At 53.2% G+C, this 17,446-nt stretch overlaps 1 protein-coding gene across 7 annotated transcripts in view; it reads right to left on the bottom strand.

Annotated features, from left to right (window-relative positions):
- Window positions 1-17,446, bottom strand: part of slc2a9l2 (solute carrier family 2 member 9, like 2) — a 630,183-nt gene that overhangs the window by 389,809 nt on the left and 222,928 nt on the right. For all 7 annotated transcript variants that reach the window (XM_038792065.1, XM_038792062.1, XM_038792063.1 and 4 more), the window contains one exon: window positions 6,702-6,826. In XM_038792065.1, the coding sequence (XP_038647993.1) occupies window positions 6,702-6,826 (125 nt within the window). The remainder of the gene's footprint in view (window positions 1-6,701; window positions 6,827-17,446) is intronic.

Genomic DNA, 17,446 nt, shown 5'->3' with positions numbered 1-17,446 from the left:
GCACCATGTCCCACCTTTTAAATTCCTCCTCCATCTGCTCCACCAGCCTGGTAAAATTAAGCTTATGGAGAGTCCCCCAACTCCTGACCACCTGCACCCCTAGATATCTGAAACTCTTCACTGCCCTCTTAAACGGGAGCCTCCCAATTCCCTCCTCCTGATCTCCCGGGTGTACTACAAATACCTCGCTCTTGCCTAAATTTAACTTATAGCCCGAGAAGCCCCCAAATTCCGCTAACAGCTCCATCACCCCCGGCATTCCCCCTTCTGGGTCCGCAACATACAACAGCAGGTCGTCCGCATACAGCGATACCTGGTGTTCCTCCCCACACCGCACCAGACCCCTCCATCTCCCTGACTCCCTCAACGCCATAGCCAGAGGTTTAATCGCCAGTGCAAAGAGCAAGGGGGACAGGGGGTACCCCTGCCTGGTCCCACGGTAGAGCCTAAAGTACTCCGATCTCCTTCCATTTGTAACTACACTCGCCATCGGAGCCGCGTAGAGCAGCCTCACCCATTTGATGAATCCCTCCCGAAATCCAAACCGCTCCAGCACCTCCCACAGGTACCCACACTCAACTCTATCAAACGCTTTCTCCGCATCCAGCGCCACCACTATCTCAGCCTCCCCCTCCACTGCCGGCATCATGATAACGTTTAGCAGTCTCCGCACATTCGTGTTGAACTGCCGTCCCTTGACAAATCCTGTCTGATCTTCGTGTATCACCCCGGCACACAATCCTCTATCCTGGTGGCCAGGATCTTCGCCAGCAACTTGGTGTCAACATTGAGGAGCAAGATAGGCCTGTATGATCCACACTGCAAGGGGTCCTTATCCCGCTTCAGGATCAGAGAGATCAGTGCCCGCGACATCGTCGGGGGCAAAGACACCCCCTCCCATGCCTCATTGAAGGCTCGCACCAACAGGGGGCCCACCAGATCCGCATACTTTTTATTGAATTCCACCGGGAACCCGTCTGGCCCCGGGGCCTTACCTGACTGCATTTGTCCAATCCCCCTGACTAGCTCCTCCAACTCTATCGGCGCCCCCAGCCCCTCTACCAGCTCCTCTTGAACCCTTGGGAAACATAGCCTGTTCATGAAGCTCTCCATCCCCCCTCTCCCCATCGGAGGTTCTGACCGGTACAGTTCCTCGTCGAAGTCCCTAAAGACCCCATTTACTTCTGTCCCCTTCTGCACTACATTCCCGCCCCCATCCGTCACTCCACCAATTTCCCTAGCAACTTCTCGCCTACGGAGCTGGTGCGCCAACATCCTGCTCGCCTTCTCCCCATACTCATATACCGCGCCCTGCGCCCTCCTCCACTGTGTCTCCGCCTTTCTGGTGGTCAACAAGTCAAATTTGGCCTGCAAACTACGCCGTTCCCCCAGCAACCCCTCCTCCGGTGCCTCCGTGTATCTCCTGTCCACATCCAGGAGCTCCCCCACCAGTCTCTCCCTCTCCCTCCTTTCCCTATGGGCCCGGATGGAGATCAGCTCCCCCTGGATCACTGCTTTCAGAGCCTCCCAGACCATCCCCACCCGGACCTCCCCCGTGTCATTGGTATCAAGATACCCCTCAATACTTCTCCGGACCCTCCTACACACCTCCTCATCAGCCAGCATCCCCACATCCAGGCGCCCGAGCGGGCGCTGGTCCCGCGCCTCCCCCATCTCCAGATCAACCCAGTGCGGAGCATGGTCTGAAATCGCTATGGCCGAATACTCGGCATCCTGCACCCTCGGGATCAATCCCCTGCTCAGGACGAAAAAATCTATTCGTGAATAAACCCTATGGACATGGGAGAAAAAGGAATACTCCCGCGCTCTCGGCCTCCCAAACCTCCAGGGATCCACCCCTCCCATCTGGTCCATGAATCCCCTCAGTACTTTGGCCACCGCCGATCTCCTACCCATCCTTGAACAGGACCGGCCCAGTATGGGATCCAGCACTGTGTTAAAGTCTCCCCCCATGATCAGGCCCCCCGCCTCCAGGTCCGGAATGCGGCCCAACAAGCGCCTCATGAAGCCAGCATCATCCCAATTCGGGGCATATACATTAACCAGCACCACCTTCTCTACCTGCAGCCTACCCTTCACCATAATATATCTGCCCTCCTTGTCCGACACCACCTCAGCCGCCTCAAACGCCACCCTCTTCCCCACCAGAATCGCCACCCCCCCCGGTTCTTCGCGTCCAATCCTGAGTGAAAAACCTGTCCCACCCACCCTTTCCTCAGACGAACCTGATCCACCACCTTCAGGTGGGTCTCCTGGAGCATAGCCACGTCCACCTTCAACCCCTTCAGATGAGAAAATACCCTAGTTCTCTTAACCGGCCCATTCAGCCCCCTCACGTTCCAGGTAATCAGCCGGATCAGAGGGCAACCCGCCCCCCCTCCCACGCCGGCTAGCCATAGCTTGTCGACTGCTCGCCTCAGGCCAGCTCGCCCCGCCCGACCCTTTCCCCATGGCGAAAAGGCCTCTCCTCTACCCCCCCGGCCCACACCAGCTCCTTCCTGGCCATTCCAGCAGCAACCCGGTACCCCCCCCCCCCCCCCCCCAGGCTAGGACCCCTCCTAGCCGCGATGCACCCTCCATGTTACTTCCGTGAGTCAGCTGACTTCTGCTGACCCCGGCAGCTCCCGCCAAAACCTATCCCCTCCCGGCATGGGGTCATCCCCCTCTTGCCACACCTCCTTGGCACCGCTTCAGCGCGGGAAAGAAAACCAGTGGAGGCCACGCCCCCACCGCCAGCTCCGCCCCCCCCGCCCTGCGGCGCGGGAAACCAGAGGAAAGCCCGCGCTTTCACACTGCCACACCCCACCCTTCTGATGCAGCTCCCCAAAATCCAGTTTCACCCCAATCCCCAGCCCCGTACAGAAGAGAACATATAAAACACAAACCCCCAACATTCCCCACATACCCCACACCCATACCCAACAGACAAACCCACCCGAAACAGAGCAAACAGAAAACCAGCATAAAAAACACACATGTCAAAGTTAAAGAACAGCAACAGCGAAAACAGCAACGGCCATAGTGTGTCCCCAGGCCCTAGTTCGAGTCCAGCTTCTCCGCCTGTACAAAGGCCCACGCCTCCTCTGGGGACTCGAAGTAGTGGTGCCGGTCCTTATATGTCACCCACAGACGCGCAGGCTGCAGCATTCCAAATCTGACCTGCTTGGCATGCAGCACCGCCTGCGTCCGGTTGAACCTGGCCCGCCGCTTAGCCACCTCCGCACTCCAGTCCTGGTAGATTCACACCACCGAATTCTCCCACTTGCTGCTCCTCTCTTTCTTGGCCCAGCGCAGCACACACTCCCGGTCGCTGAATCGATGGAACCGCACCAGCACCGCCCTCGGGGGCTCATTTGCCTTAGGCCTCCTGGCCAGCACTCTGTGAGCTCCCTCAAGCTCCAGGGGCTAATGGAAGGACCCCGCCCCCATCAACGAGCTCAACATTGTGGTCACATACGCCGGGAGATCCGACCCTTCCAGCCCCTCCGCCAGGCCCAGGATCCTCAAATTCTTTCGCCTTGTGCGAACGTCCAGCTCCTCCAAGCGGTCTTGCCACTTTTTGTGAAGTGCCTCGTGCAACTCCACTTTCCCCACGAGGACCACGGCCTCCTCCTCCCTCTCAGCGGCCTGCTGCTGCAACTCCCGAATGGACGCCTCCTGGGCCGCCTGGGTCCCAAGCAGCTTGTTGGTAGTCGCATTCAGGGAGCCCAGCAGCTCAGCCTTCAGCTCCGCAAAACAGCGCAGAAGAGAGGCCTGCTGCTCCTGCGCCCACTTCCACCAGTCCTCGGGTGTTCCGCCGGCCGCCATTTTGTCTTTCTTCCCCGCTTTTCTTGGGGAGCTGCTGCAGCTTTTTCCTTTGCCCCACTCCGGGTGAGCACCATAAATTATGGGGAATGCTCCTCTAGACACCTTCCCCCACTGGGATTCGTCGAAACAGCGCCGTTTGGGGCCCTCAAATCGGCCCAAAAGTCCTTAAATAGCGGGAGCTGCCGAACGTGCGGCTTAGCTCCGCATAGCCGCAACTGGAAGTCTTTTATGATGTATCTTAACATGCTGCGATAAATGAAAATGAAATGAAAATGAAAATCGCTTATTGTCACGAGTAGGCTTCAATGAAGTTACTGTGAAAAGCCCCTAGTCGTCACATTCCAGCACCTGTTCGGGGAGGCTGGTACGTGAATTGAACCGTGCTGCTGGCCTGCCTTGGTCTGCTTTAAAAGCCAGCGATTTAGCCCTGTACTAAACCAAACATCGTTGTGTTCTGTAAGGTGACACTTAATTGGAAGCAACATTTCTTAATCATAGAATTTACAGTCGGCCCATCACTTCTGCACCGGCCCTTGAAAAGAGCACCCTACTTAAGGCCACACCTCCACTCTATCACAGTAACCCCACCTAACCTTTTTGGACATGAAGGGCAATTTAGCATGGCCAATGCACCTAACCTGCAGATCTTTAATCCAAGTCAAACCTTGCAGCATCAGCTAACGAAAACAACTTTCCTTGTTTATCTTATCTAAACCTGCCATATTTCTGTATATCACTATCAAATCTCCCCACTATCTCCTTTGCTCCCAAAATGGCACCAGCATCTCCAATCTGACATTGTAGGTGAATTCCTTCATTCCTGGAACCATTGCTGTAAAGCTCCTCTGCACCCTCCAAAGGATCTTCACTTCCTTCCCAAGATGCAGTGGTCAGAACTGGACCCATTCTCCAGTTGTGACCCAAGCAGAGCTTTATAATGGATCAATATAACTTCAATGGTATTGTACAAAATACTTGCATTTATGAAGCCCGCAGATTCCGAGGGCGGGATTCTTTCAACCCGGGGCCGGGCCAGAGAATCCCTGCCACCGGCGCGAATCGCGCCATGCCGCCGGCACACGATTCCCTGCAGAGCGGAGAATCAGCGCTGTTGGCCCTGCGCTGGTCACGCCCCGCTTTATGTGGCTGAGCCCTCTGAATCCCGGCCTGGGATGGGCCGAGAGGCAGTCGTGAAAATGCAGAGTCCCGCCGGCGCCGTGCACACCTGCTCTCAGCCGGTGGGAACTCGGCGTGGAAGGATTGGGGGGGTTGGCCTGTGGAGGGGGGGGGGGGGGGGGGGGGGGCTCTCCAATGTGGCCTAGCCCGCGATCGGGGTCCACCGATCGGTGGGCCGGCCTCACTGGCTGAGGGCCTCATTTCCGACGCATCAGTTCCTGTAGTCCTGCACCGTGTTGCATCGGGGCCGGAGCGTTGAAGGAAGCCACTGCACACGCGCAGAACCCGCAGCGCACAGTTCGCGGCGGTATCCGCAGCTGGAGAGGCGTGAACCACTCCAGTGCCATGCTGGCCCCTTGTAGGGGCCAGAATTAGTGGTGGGTTCGGCCCGTTCACACCATCGTAAAATGCAACCGCGTTTACGACGGCGTGGACACTCAAAGAACAAAGAAAATTACAGCACAAGAACAGGCCCTTCGGCCCTCCCAGCCTGCGCCGATCCAGATCCTTTATCTAAACCTGTCTCCTATTTTCCAAGGTCTACTTCCCTCTGTTCCCCGCCCATTCATATACCTGTCTAGATGCTTCTTAAATGATGCTATCGTGCCCGCCTCTACCACCTCCGCTGGTAAAGCGTTCCAGGCACCCACCACCCTCTGCGTAAAAACTTTCCACGCACATCTCCCTTAAACTTTCCCCCTCTCACCTTGAAATCGTGATCCCTTGTAACTGACACCCCCACTCTTGGGGAAAGCTTGTTGCTATCCACCCTGTTCATACCTCTCATAATTTTGTAGACCTCAATCAGGTCTCCCCTCAACCTCCGTCTTTCCAATGAAAACAATCTTAATCTACTCAACCTTTCTTCATAGCTAGCACCCTCCATACCAGGCAACATCCTGGTGAACCTCCTCTGCACCCTCTTCAAGGCATCCACATCCTTCTGGTAATGTGGCGACCAGAACTGCACGCAGTATTCCAAATGTGGCCGAACCAAAGTGGGATTAGAGAATCCCACCCATATGCTTTGCTAACAACTCTCTCAATATATCTGTCATCAAAGATTAGCTACTTAGATGATAATAAAGAATACTAACAGCCTGGGGATTAATCTGTTAACAAACATGGAATTTGACAAAATGAAGAGAATTCTCAAGCGACTTGCTTCTTCCCCACTATTACCAGACTCCCAAACGACCCTCTTATGGACGGACCTGATTAATACCACACTCCTGTATGTTTCACTCGATGCCGGTTCCTATGTATTTACATTGTGTACCTTGTGTTGCCCCATTATGTATTTTCTTCTTACTTCCTTGCTTTTCATGTACTAAATGATCTGTTTGAGCTGCTCGCAGAAAAATACTTTTCACTGTCCCTCGGTAAAATAAACAAATCCAATTCATCCAACAGGATTATGTGGGTGTATGTAGGAAAACTGGAGTGGGTCAGAGCATCGGCCTGTGAAAGGACCCTTCCCTCCTGTCATTTAAATAGAGGAAAACAGAGTTTGTTCCATTTCAAGTACACACTTCAATCAATCCAATTTTTCTAGAGTCATCAGTCCCAAGCCATCCCAGGCACCGAGGAAAAGACCCCGAAAAGTTCTCCTTCCAGGTTGTCCGTATTACTAAATACATTAGCAACTTGAGACATAACTAAATAAGTTAACTTAACTGAACTAAAAATGTTCTCACCTCCACTCACTCCAATAATAAAACGGCCCACAATAAGCATTTCGAAGGAGTCAGCAGTTTCACTCAGTGACATCAACAAAGCAGCAAGGATCGCAAACACATTATTGAAGAGAAGTGTACCTTTCCTGGGAGCAAAAAAAAGCACACAAAGTTTTAACGCAAATAAATTGCCTTCAGAAAATGTGTCAAATAGAATCCCACAGATTTTCATCTTATACAATCAATATCTAGGCAATGTAGTGATGCGACCATCAATTCACATGAGACAGAGAGTTGAAGTAAACAGTGGCTTTAATCAGCTAGAACAGTGCCTGCCTGCGACTGCTCTGCTCTGAGAGCTGCCTACAGGGCATCTGCTCTTTATACCTCCCCTCAAGAGGGCGGAGCCAGGGGCGGAGCCCACAAGAGCACCAACATGATACATTCTGTGTCATATCGTACAATGGTCCATAGGTGGAGCCCACATGGGCAACAGCGTGATACAGTGTAATACATGGTGAATGGTCAGTTCACCACATTCACCCCCTGTTAAAAAAATTGAAGTCTGGCGGGGGTGAAGGGTTCACAGGTTCAGTCTGTCCGGTGCTCTGATCGTGCGCTGTGATCGCTGGAGGTCTGGTATCGCAGCTGGCCCGGGTGTCGAACTCATCCGTGCGGGCATGGGTGCTGAACTCACCGGTGTGGTCACAGACGTGGACTCCGGGAGCGTGTCTTCTGGAGCTTCGTTCCTGTGGGTCGGTGAAGGGGGAGGGAGTATAGGAGGGTGTGCGGAGGCCATGTAGGGGCAGGGGCGCTGGTCGGCGTACGTTGGGGGGGGGGGGGGGAGGTTGGGGGTGGTGGTGGAACCTGCGGGTGCCAGGTCCCAGAGGGAAACCGTATCCTGTCGGCCGTCAGGGTGTTCAACGTATGCGCACTGGGGGTTGGTGTGAAGGAGCTGGACCCTCTCGACCAGGGGGTCGGACTTACGGTTCCTGACGTGTTTGCGGAGTAGGACGGCCCCGGTGTCTTCAGCCAGGACGGAAGCGAGACCCTGGAGGTGGATTTCCTGGGGAAAACAAACAGGCGGTCATGAGGTGTCTCGTTCGTGGCCGTGCAAAGGAGGGACCTAATGGAGTGGAGCGCGTCGGGGAGGACTTCCTGCTAGTGGGAAATGGAGAGATTCCTAGACCGTAGAGCCAGGAGGACGGCCTTCCAGACAATCCCGTTCTCCCTCTCCACCTGTCCGTGTCTCCGAGGGTTATAACTGGTAGCCTTGCTTGAGGCGATGCCCTTAACGAGCAGGTACTGACGCAGCGATCACAGCGCACAATCAGAGCACCGGACAGACTGAACCTGTGAACTCATAAACCAGGAGCCCCGGTCACTGTGGACATAAGTGGGGAAACCGAACAAGGTGAAGACATTATGTAGGGCCTTAATGACGGTGGCTGCAGTCATGTCGGGGCAGGGGATTGCAAAGGGGAAGCGGGAGAACTCGTCAACGACGTTTAGGAAATAAGTGTTGCGGTTGGTAGAGGGGAGGGGCCCTTTGAAGTTGATACTGAGGCGCTCAAAGGGCCGGGATGCCTTCACCAGGTGGGCCTTATCTGGTCGATAGAAGTGCGGCTTACACTCCGCGCAGATTTGGCAGTCCCTGGTCATGGCCCTGACTACCTCGGTGGAGTAGGGCAGGTTGGGGGCTTTGATGTAGTGGAGAAGCCGGGTGATCCCCGGGTGGCAGAGGTCATCGTGGATGGCCCCTAGTCGGTCATCTTGCGCGCTGGCGATGTGCCGTGGGACAGGGCATCTGGGGGCTCATTGAGCTTCCCAGGACGATACACTATATCGGAATTATAGGCGGAGAGTTCGATTCTCCACCTCAAGATCTTATCTTTCTTGATCTTGCCCCGCATGTGTTATCAAACAGGAAGGCTACCGACTGTTGGTCGGTGACGAGGGTAAACCTCCTACCAGAGAGGTAGTGCCTCCAGTGCCGCACAGCTTCCACGATGGCTTGAGCTTCTTTTTCGACTGAGGAGTGTCGAATTTCGGAGGCGTTGAGGGCACGGGAAAGAAATGCTACTGGCCTGCCCGCCTGGTAAAGGGTGGCGGCGAGGGCGACCTCTAATGCGTCACTCTCCACCTGGAAGGGGATGGACCCGTCCACCGCACGCATCGCGGCTTTGGCAATATCTGCCTTGATGCAGTTGAAGGCCTGGCGGGCCTCAGCCACCAGTGGGAAGATGGTAGCTTTGAGCAGTGGGCGGGCTTTGTCCGCATAGTTGGGGACCCACTGGGCGTAATAGGAAAAAAAATCCAAGGCACCTCTTGAAAGCCTTGGGACAGTGAGGGAGAGGGAGTTGTAGGAGGGGGCGCATGCAGTCAGGGTCGGGCCCTAGGACCCCGTTTTCCACGACGTAGCTACCCTGGTACTGCGGAAAACGCATTTCTCCTTGTTATAGGTGAGGTTAAGGGCCTGGGCGGTTTGGAGAAATTTCTGGAGGTTGGCGTCGTGGTCCTGCTGGTCGTGGCCACAGGTAGTGACGTTGCCCAAGTATGGAAATGTGGCCCGCAGCCCGTACTGGTCCACCATTCGGTCCATTGCTCGTTGGAACACCGACACCCCGTTCGTGATGCTAAAGGGGACCCGGAGGAAATGAAAAAGTCGGCCGTCTGCCTCAAACACCGGGTAGTGGCGGTCCTCCGGGCGGATTGGGAGCTGGTGGTATGCAGACTTCTCATCCACCATGGAGAACGGTGGTAGTGCGCAATCTGATTCACCATGTCTGCAATCCGGGGAAGGGGGTACGCATCAAGGTGTGTAAACCGGTTAATGGTCTGGCTGTAATCAACCACCATCCGGAACTTTTCCCCGGTCTTGACGACCACCACCTGAGCTCTCTAGGGGCTATTGCTGGCTTCTATGACTCCTTCCCGCAAGAGACGCTGGACCTCGGACCTAATAAATGCCCTGTCCTGCAGACTATACCTCCTGCTTCGCATGGCTACTGGCTTGCAGTCTGCGGTGAGGTTAGCGAAGAGGGGAGGGGGATCGATTTTTAGGGTTGCGAGGCTGCAAATGGTGAGCGGGGGCAGGGGTCCGCCAAAACTAAGAGTTAGGCTCCTGAGATTGCACTGAAAATCGAGTCCTAAGAGGAGAGGGGCGCAGAGATCTGGGAGCACGTACAATTGAAAATTAGTATACTCGGCGCCCTTTATCGTTAAGGTTGCAGTAGTGCGCCTTTGGATTTGTACTGAGTGCGACCCAGAGGCGAGGGAGATTGTTTGTTGCGTCGGGAATATCGGGAGCGAACAGCGTCTTACTAGATCCGGGTGAACAAAGCTCTCAGTGCTCCCGGAGTTGAACAGGCAAGGTGTCTCGTATCCAGTTAACCCGGACGGCCATCATGGAGCTCTTGAGGTGCTTGGGTCTTGACTAGTCCAAGGTGACTGCACTGAGTTGAGGATAGTCGGCGGCGTGGTCGGCGGTGCTGGGGCGTCCCCGCGATGACTGTCCGTGCAGGTCGTACGCGTCGAGCGGCGTAGCGGGTGATGGCCAAGATGGCGGCCCCCATTGATCGCACGTGGCGGGCGGCAAGGGAGAAGGCGCCCAAGATGGTGGCCTCCATGGATCTCATGTGGCGAGTGGCGAGGAAGATGGCACCCAAGATGGCGGCCCCCCATGGATCGCACGTGGCCGGCTGCGTGGGGAGGATGGCCAAGATGGCGGCCCCCGTGAGTCGCACGTGTTGTGCGGAGTCGGAGTCGGCAGACACGCTGCCACATTACGGGGTCTGCGGGCCTGAGAGTCGGTGGATCGAGTCTGTGTGTTCGCGTTCGAGTGTTTAAGCTTGGCCAGGCAGACCTTTGCGAAGTGTCCTTTTCGCCCGCAGCTGCTGCAGTTCGAGTTGCGGGCCGGGCATTGTTGCCGGGGGTGTTGGGGCTGGCCGCAAAAATGGCAAGATAGCGCCCCGTGGTGGGCGGGCAGCCGCGTGGCGCAGGCCTGGGGTAGTCTCTGGTCGGGGGCCCACGAGGGAGTCACGTGATCGGCCAGGAAAGCAGTGAGACTCTAAAAAGCGACCTCCAGCGAGCTCACCAGTTTTACTGTGTCCTCCAGGTCCTGGGCCCCTTTTTCAAGCAGGCGCTGCCTCACATAGTTCGATCGGACCCCCGCAACGTAAATGTCTCGGACGGTGAGTTCCATGTGCTGAGTGGCTGTAACGGCCTGATAGTTACAGTCACGAACGAGGGCTTTGAGGTCGCGCAGATAGTCATCTAGCGACTCCTCGGGCACTGGCAGCGAGTAGTGAAGATATGTCGCGCGTAGACTTCATTCACAGGTCGCACGTAGATGCGTTCAAGTATGCAAGGGCCTCAGTATAGGAGGTGGCTTCGTCGAGTTGAGCAGAAATGTGATGGCTCACCCGTGCGTGGTGGAGACTCAATTTCTGTTCGTCCGTGACGGATGATGTCGCTGATGCGGCCAGGTAGGCCTTGAAACACCGAAGCCAATGTGAAACATTTATTTAGCCTCCGTGGCCTGTGGATCGAGTTCCAGTCTGTCAGGTTTGAGGGCTGACTCCATAGTAGTTCTTTAAGCTGATTAAATTGATGCGACCATCAATTCACTCGGAGACTCGAAGCGAAGTAAGCAGTGGTTTTAATCAGCTTCCAACTTTGCCTGCCTGTGACCGGTACAATACTGAATGCGGTCCCACAGGTCAGCTGCTCTTATACTTCCTAAAAGGGGCAGAGCCATGAGCGGAGCCCGTACATGCTCCACATCTCCCCCTGTGGGTGAAGCCACACAGTGGCCCATAGATGGAGCCCACAGGGTTAATAACATGGTATAATGTAACACAGTATACTGGTGAATTAACAGTATTTATACATTCACCACAAATACCAAGCTTTTACCAATTGCAGCAATTTAAACAGGTGAAAAAGATGCTAATTGGTTGGCAAGTTGACTCTGGTTGGTTGAAACATTGCCATGGAGAAAGCAAAGACCACCATTTTCAGACCTGAAAAGTGCCTGACTCCCTGTTTAAAAATTATAATTGATCCCTTTACAAGTGATGCAAAATCTTAAAAATTCTTTTCAAAAATTGTTAAATATTTTAGTTATAGGCTCCCCAAAGATTTAAAAGTAATTACAAATTGTCCTTGCTGTTACTGCTTCCAGGTCAAAGGCTATCAGGAAGTTCTTACTGTCTAATTCACTGTCAGTACAGGCCTTGCACATGCCACACAAAATTTACTTGGTAAAAATCTATTCATGCCGAATTCCATGATCCTTTACCTTGACTGACTAATATGATGTAAATTAGGGTGAAACTATTGTATTCACATGCTGAGAACATTGGGTGCGATTCTCCGCCCCCCCCCCACGCCGGGTGGGAGAATAGCGGGAGGGTCTCCCGACATTTTTCACGCCCTCCCGCTATTCTCCCCCCCCCCCCCCCCCCACGCCCGACCCACGCAACGAATCGGCGCTCGCCGTTTTTTACGGCAAGCTGCGATTCTCCGAGGCCGATGGGCCGAGCGGCCGGGCCTTCACGCCCGTTACAACACGGCAGCAAACACACCTGCTCGCTGCCGTCGTGAAACAGGCGCCAGATGCCCACTTGGGGCATCTGGGGGCCCGATTGGCACGGAAGTGCCACGGCCGTGCCAAGGGGGGCATAGGCCCGCGATCGGTGGGCACCGATCGCGGGCCGTGCGTCCATAACGGACGCACTCTTTTCCCTCAGCCGCCCCGCAAGATCAAGCCGCCACGTCTTGCGGGGCGGCTGAGGGAAAAGACACCAACTGCGCATGCGCGGGTTGGCGTTGTCTAACCTGCGCATGCGCGGCTGACGTCATCGGCCGCGTCAGCCGGTGTGACGCTTGACATGCGGCCTTGACGACCGTCATCAAGGCCGCGCCGCCGTGACGAACGGGGCCGCGCTCCTAGCCCCGCGCTCCTAGCCCCGCCCGGTGGGTGGGGGAACGGCCCCGGAAGTGGGAGTGAGGGCTGCCGTGGGTCACACCTGTCCCATGGCACCCCTAGTGTTATTGAAGCCTGTCGGATCCCAGACTGATCCCAGAGATTTCAGCCTGAATTTTCATCCTCCAGGCGGATAGCAGCAAAGAAAATCTCCGACTCAGTCTACCCGCCTCGGGAGAAAGTGCCTGCAAAGGTGGATGTGGTCTGGAATCAGTCCAGCCAATCCAGGAAGAAGTTTGGAGGCAGCCACGAGTGCGGAGGTGGACTATTTAAATGGCCCGGCCATATGCAATGAGACTCCATGCCAGTTAAAATAAAATCACCAAGGCCCTCCAAACCTCACTCCTTACCAAACAAGCAAACCCCGTTCCTTATCCATACCACTTCAAGCCTTCCACTTACTCCCTATGACCCTCATACTCCCATACCAGACTATTGCAATTTAGTGCCTATTGACCCACAGTATACACTGTCCAGAACCAATCAACCTTATAGTGGCAGTAGGATGTGATTAAAAAAGCTTTAAAAATGAAATTAATTCATAACTTTGTTTGAAAAAGTCAGTTCATTTAGGAGAGAATAAAAGTGTCAATCATCCAGACCCTTTAAACTGTCAATCGCAGGAACCACATACCCTTGAAATCATTTACCCTTGTGTATATAAACATTGTGAAATGACTGTAGAGTTCAGAGAGCTAGAGATATCAATCGCTGATGTTTCCTTTGAGGCAAAGCTATTTCGACAAGCTTAATGGTTGGCTGGGTTCTCAGCCATGGGTTGGTGGAAGGGGCAGAGCTTGACATCGGGGACATGAGGGGCTATGGAGGTTGGGCGGAAGGGCAGAGCTTGACATATCGGACATGAGAACCTTTTGAATTTACATTTTAAAAGGTTCCCTCGTGCAGACTAAGCTTTGTGATTTCTCTGAGGGGACATGAACTACGACTATTTAAACATTTAGCCCTACGCCATGAAAATTCTGGAGTAGGAGAAACCTATCTTTACAACGCACTCCCAAATATTAGACAGCTTGGAATTGATACCGCCCACCATTTTTAAAGGACTCCTGAGTCTTCCTGACTTGGTGAAAATTCAGACCATCATAACCAAATGGCAATTTGGAGCTGAAACTCCAATCATCTCATTTCAGCAGCAGCAAAAGAGTGGCAAAGTCTGGAGGTCAACTGACCACTATAGGGCCATGCAGGTTAGGGGAGTAAAGTTATCAGCAGAGTAATTCTCCAGGCCCATTTCCCTGATAAGGGGTTGAATTTTCATATGGGGGGATGAGAAGCTGTTTTCATTTATAACAATAGATTGTTAAATTACGTTGTGCTAACCGATCATGTGAAATTTTGCTGGGCTATATTTTATGAGCATTAATTGTTGAGAACTCCGCTGATGTTAAATGCGAGAGTATCCCAAAGCCCAGAAAGGTAACTCGGAAAACCGGTTCTTCGTAGTGTATGGGGCACTTCTTCGAGCCCCGCTCCGGGCCGGAGAATCGCCATAACCGCGTCACGACGCCCCGCCGGCAGCGCGCGATTCGCCGAGGTGTGGAGAATCAGCGCCATTTGTGCCGGCGCGTTTGGCGCGGCGCCGGCCACGGGCCACTGGAATCAGCGGGGCCGCCAATTCTCCGGCCCGGATGGGCAAAGCGGCCGCGCGGTTACCCGCCGGCGCCTTTCACCCCTGGTCGCTGCCGGCGGGAACTCTGCGCGAACGGTCGGGAGGCGGTCTGTGGGGGGGGGGGGGGGGGGGGGATGGGGTCTGGCCCGCAATCAGGGCCCATCAATCGGCGGGCCAGCCGGCCTCCCCCCCCCCCCCCCCGGGCCTACTTCCCTGCGCGGCTGGCCCCTGAACACCGACGCCATGTTGAGTCGGGGGGGCACGCTAAGGATGTCCCCCGCGCATGTGCAGGTTGGCGCGGCCCAACTATGCATGTGCAGGTTGGCGCGGCGCCCATTTGGCGCCCGAAAAGAAGGCTGGAGTAGCGTGAACCGCTCCAGCGCCGTGCTGGCCCCCTATGGGGGCCAGAATCGGTCGTCCCCATGTCCATTTTGCGCCGTTGTGAAACGCGACGGCATTCATGACGGCAGAAACACTTGGGCTCCATATTGGAGAATCGCCCCCTTTATTTTCAATTTGGTATTCTGTGAGAAAAATATGTGAACCAGGGAGGAATAGTCCAGCCATTGTATGAACAATTAATAAAGAGTATTTAACAAGAAGGACTATAACACATTACAACATGTAATTACACTGATGGTTATACATACAGAATTACAAAAAATTACCCCTTGGTTCCAATTACCTACATTCCTTGAACCTCAGATGCCTTTGTTCCCAAACAACATAGAGTTCTACAAGCTGAATCCAGCAAATAATTACCACATACAGGTTATGCGTCCATGTTTGGGAAAGCCATCTTCAGTTTCAGCGAAGGTGAAATCTGCTCAGTTTGAGTTTTGACCTTAACCGGCTGCCTGTTTAGCAACAAGTTGGTGTTGGGATACTATTTCAATAACTGGGTGTGGCTGATGGTAGCTGTGTCTGCTTTTGTCTCTGTCTCCCATTTTCTCGAGTCATTGTGCTTTGGACTTTTCCTTTGATGTTATCCACCCTGTGAAGTTGTTTTTTTGCAAATATATGTCAATTTCCTTCTCTCCCCAATTTGAAGTTACCATTTCTAAACCCACATTGTTTCCTTTAGTCACCTAAGTAAACACTTGCTTTTCTCATTGATATGCTGATTCACATCCCAACATCTCTTCAGACGTCTCCCACCTTTTAACCCAATTTCATTTTTAATCTTAACTTTCCTCAACTATCAACAACCCATTGGATTAATGTCTCCATGGAAATCTCAATTTTATGTGAGCACATTAAATATATTGCACATTAAAATTTTAAGACTGTGTTAATGGTTAGAAAAAAGCAAAGATCTTTCATCAACTGCCAATTTTCCATCCAAATATGGACTGGGAGAGCCACAGCTGTATCACCCTGTCGTATTTGGTTCTTGTTAAGTTTTTTGGAAATAGCTGTAAACTCACTGGATTCAGATACATAATTGACATTAAGCGAGGGTGCCTCCAGTGTGATGATTCGGCAGCAATGGGTTGATACTGTTTGTCAGCTCAGACTAAAGGCATTAAAAGGAAAATGATGAACCTGTTGTTTGTGCTGACATGTTCATTCAGTTGCACATAGACAAAATGAGTTACTTCACCAACGTTCAATATGTAGAAGCACAGCAATTTTTGACAACCAGGTGTCTATTACAACATGAAATTCTGCTCCAGTTTACCCCTTCGTCTACTGTAACTTTGGTTGGTGACTGGCAGAGACCAGAGAAACGGCAAAACTGCCATTTTTAGCCATTTACACTGTTTCCCTGGGCCTCCCTCCACTCACCTCCCACTCACGTTATCACAGAGGATGGGCCTTTGTCAAATGTCAGGGTTCATAAGATTCACAGAATTAACAGAAGGTCATCAACCTGAAACACCTAACCACCGCGTTGCACCCAGTGGGGATCTGGGCATGCCGGTTAAATAGCGGAAAAGGCCAAACTTGAGATTCGAGCCAGGCGCAAATCTGTTTGCTATCTAACCAACCCGCCCCCGATGGCGCATTCCGGATCACATCCAAATATGGCAAGCATATCATTAACCCTCATTTGCATTAATTTCCACCTCATTAGCAAGATTGAAGTCGAATGCAGCGGCCTCCCGGGAATTAACTGGCTCTCCAGTGAGAAATCACGCGTGTGTCTTACATAGTTTTTCCATAGAATTTACAGTGCAGAAGGAGGCCATTCGGCCCATTGAGTCTGCACCGGCTCCTGGAAAGAGCACCCTACCCAAGATTAGCACCTCCACCCTATCCCCATAACCCAGTAACCCCACCCAACACTAAGGGCAATTCTGGACACTAAGGGCAATTTATCATGGCCAATCCACCTAACATGCACATCTTTGGACTGTGGGAGGAAACCGGAGCACCCGGAGGAAACCCACGCACACACGGGGAGGATGTGCAGACTCCGCACAGACAGTGACCCAAGCCGGAATCGAACCTGGGACCCTGGAGCTGTGAAGCGATTGTGCTATCCACAATGCTACCGTGCTGCCTAGTACCCTGTCGTTTAGTACCCTATTTTTAAATCGTGAAGCTGGTGCCATGGATGCTGAGGGGAAATGAAGAGATGAGTAGCCATTTCCATTTTCCGGCAAGCAGCACAAAGACATCTTTGTGAAGCTGTTGTAACCGCCACAAGACCCACGGGGGTGATGTGATTAATCTCTCTGTGAGCCTCGTGGAGTATGAGCTCCCCCACTGAGGGACGGACACAGCCAGCGGTATAGTCGACTCAGGACATTAAAAGCCAGCCCAGGCAGGAGCCAAACTGCAGAGTAGTTCCGGCTGGGACTGGAATTGTTACTTGTACATACTTTACTTCAGTAATAAACCATTAATTTTTACTCTCTTTCCAGGCTCTCTTTTGACTACTAAATTGGCAACGAGGATAAAACGAAACCTCAGTCGGCACTGCTGACCATTCGGAGCACAGCCGCTTCTCTTCACGAAAGAATAAGATTTGCACCATTTGGAAAATGCTGCTCTTTGACAGACTCAATCTGTTTGATGCAGGTGTAGAGAACGACTCTCAGTACGTGGAGCATATGCACTTATTTTTAAAGCAAATGCCATCACTGGGGATGATTGCCAGATGGTGATTCTTCTGACCACCTGTGGGGCCCCAATTTTCAG

Source organism: Scyliorhinus canicula, chromosome 3, assembly GCF_902713615.1.
Source record: "Scyliorhinus canicula chromosome 3, sScyCan1.1, whole genome shotgun sequence".
Taxonomy (NCBI): Eukaryota; Metazoa; Chordata; class Chondrichthyes; order Carcharhiniformes; family Scyliorhinidae; genus Scyliorhinus; species Scyliorhinus canicula.
The sequence above is the reverse complement of the archived record's forward strand: the minus strand, read 5'-3'. Positions and strand labels throughout refer to the sequence as shown.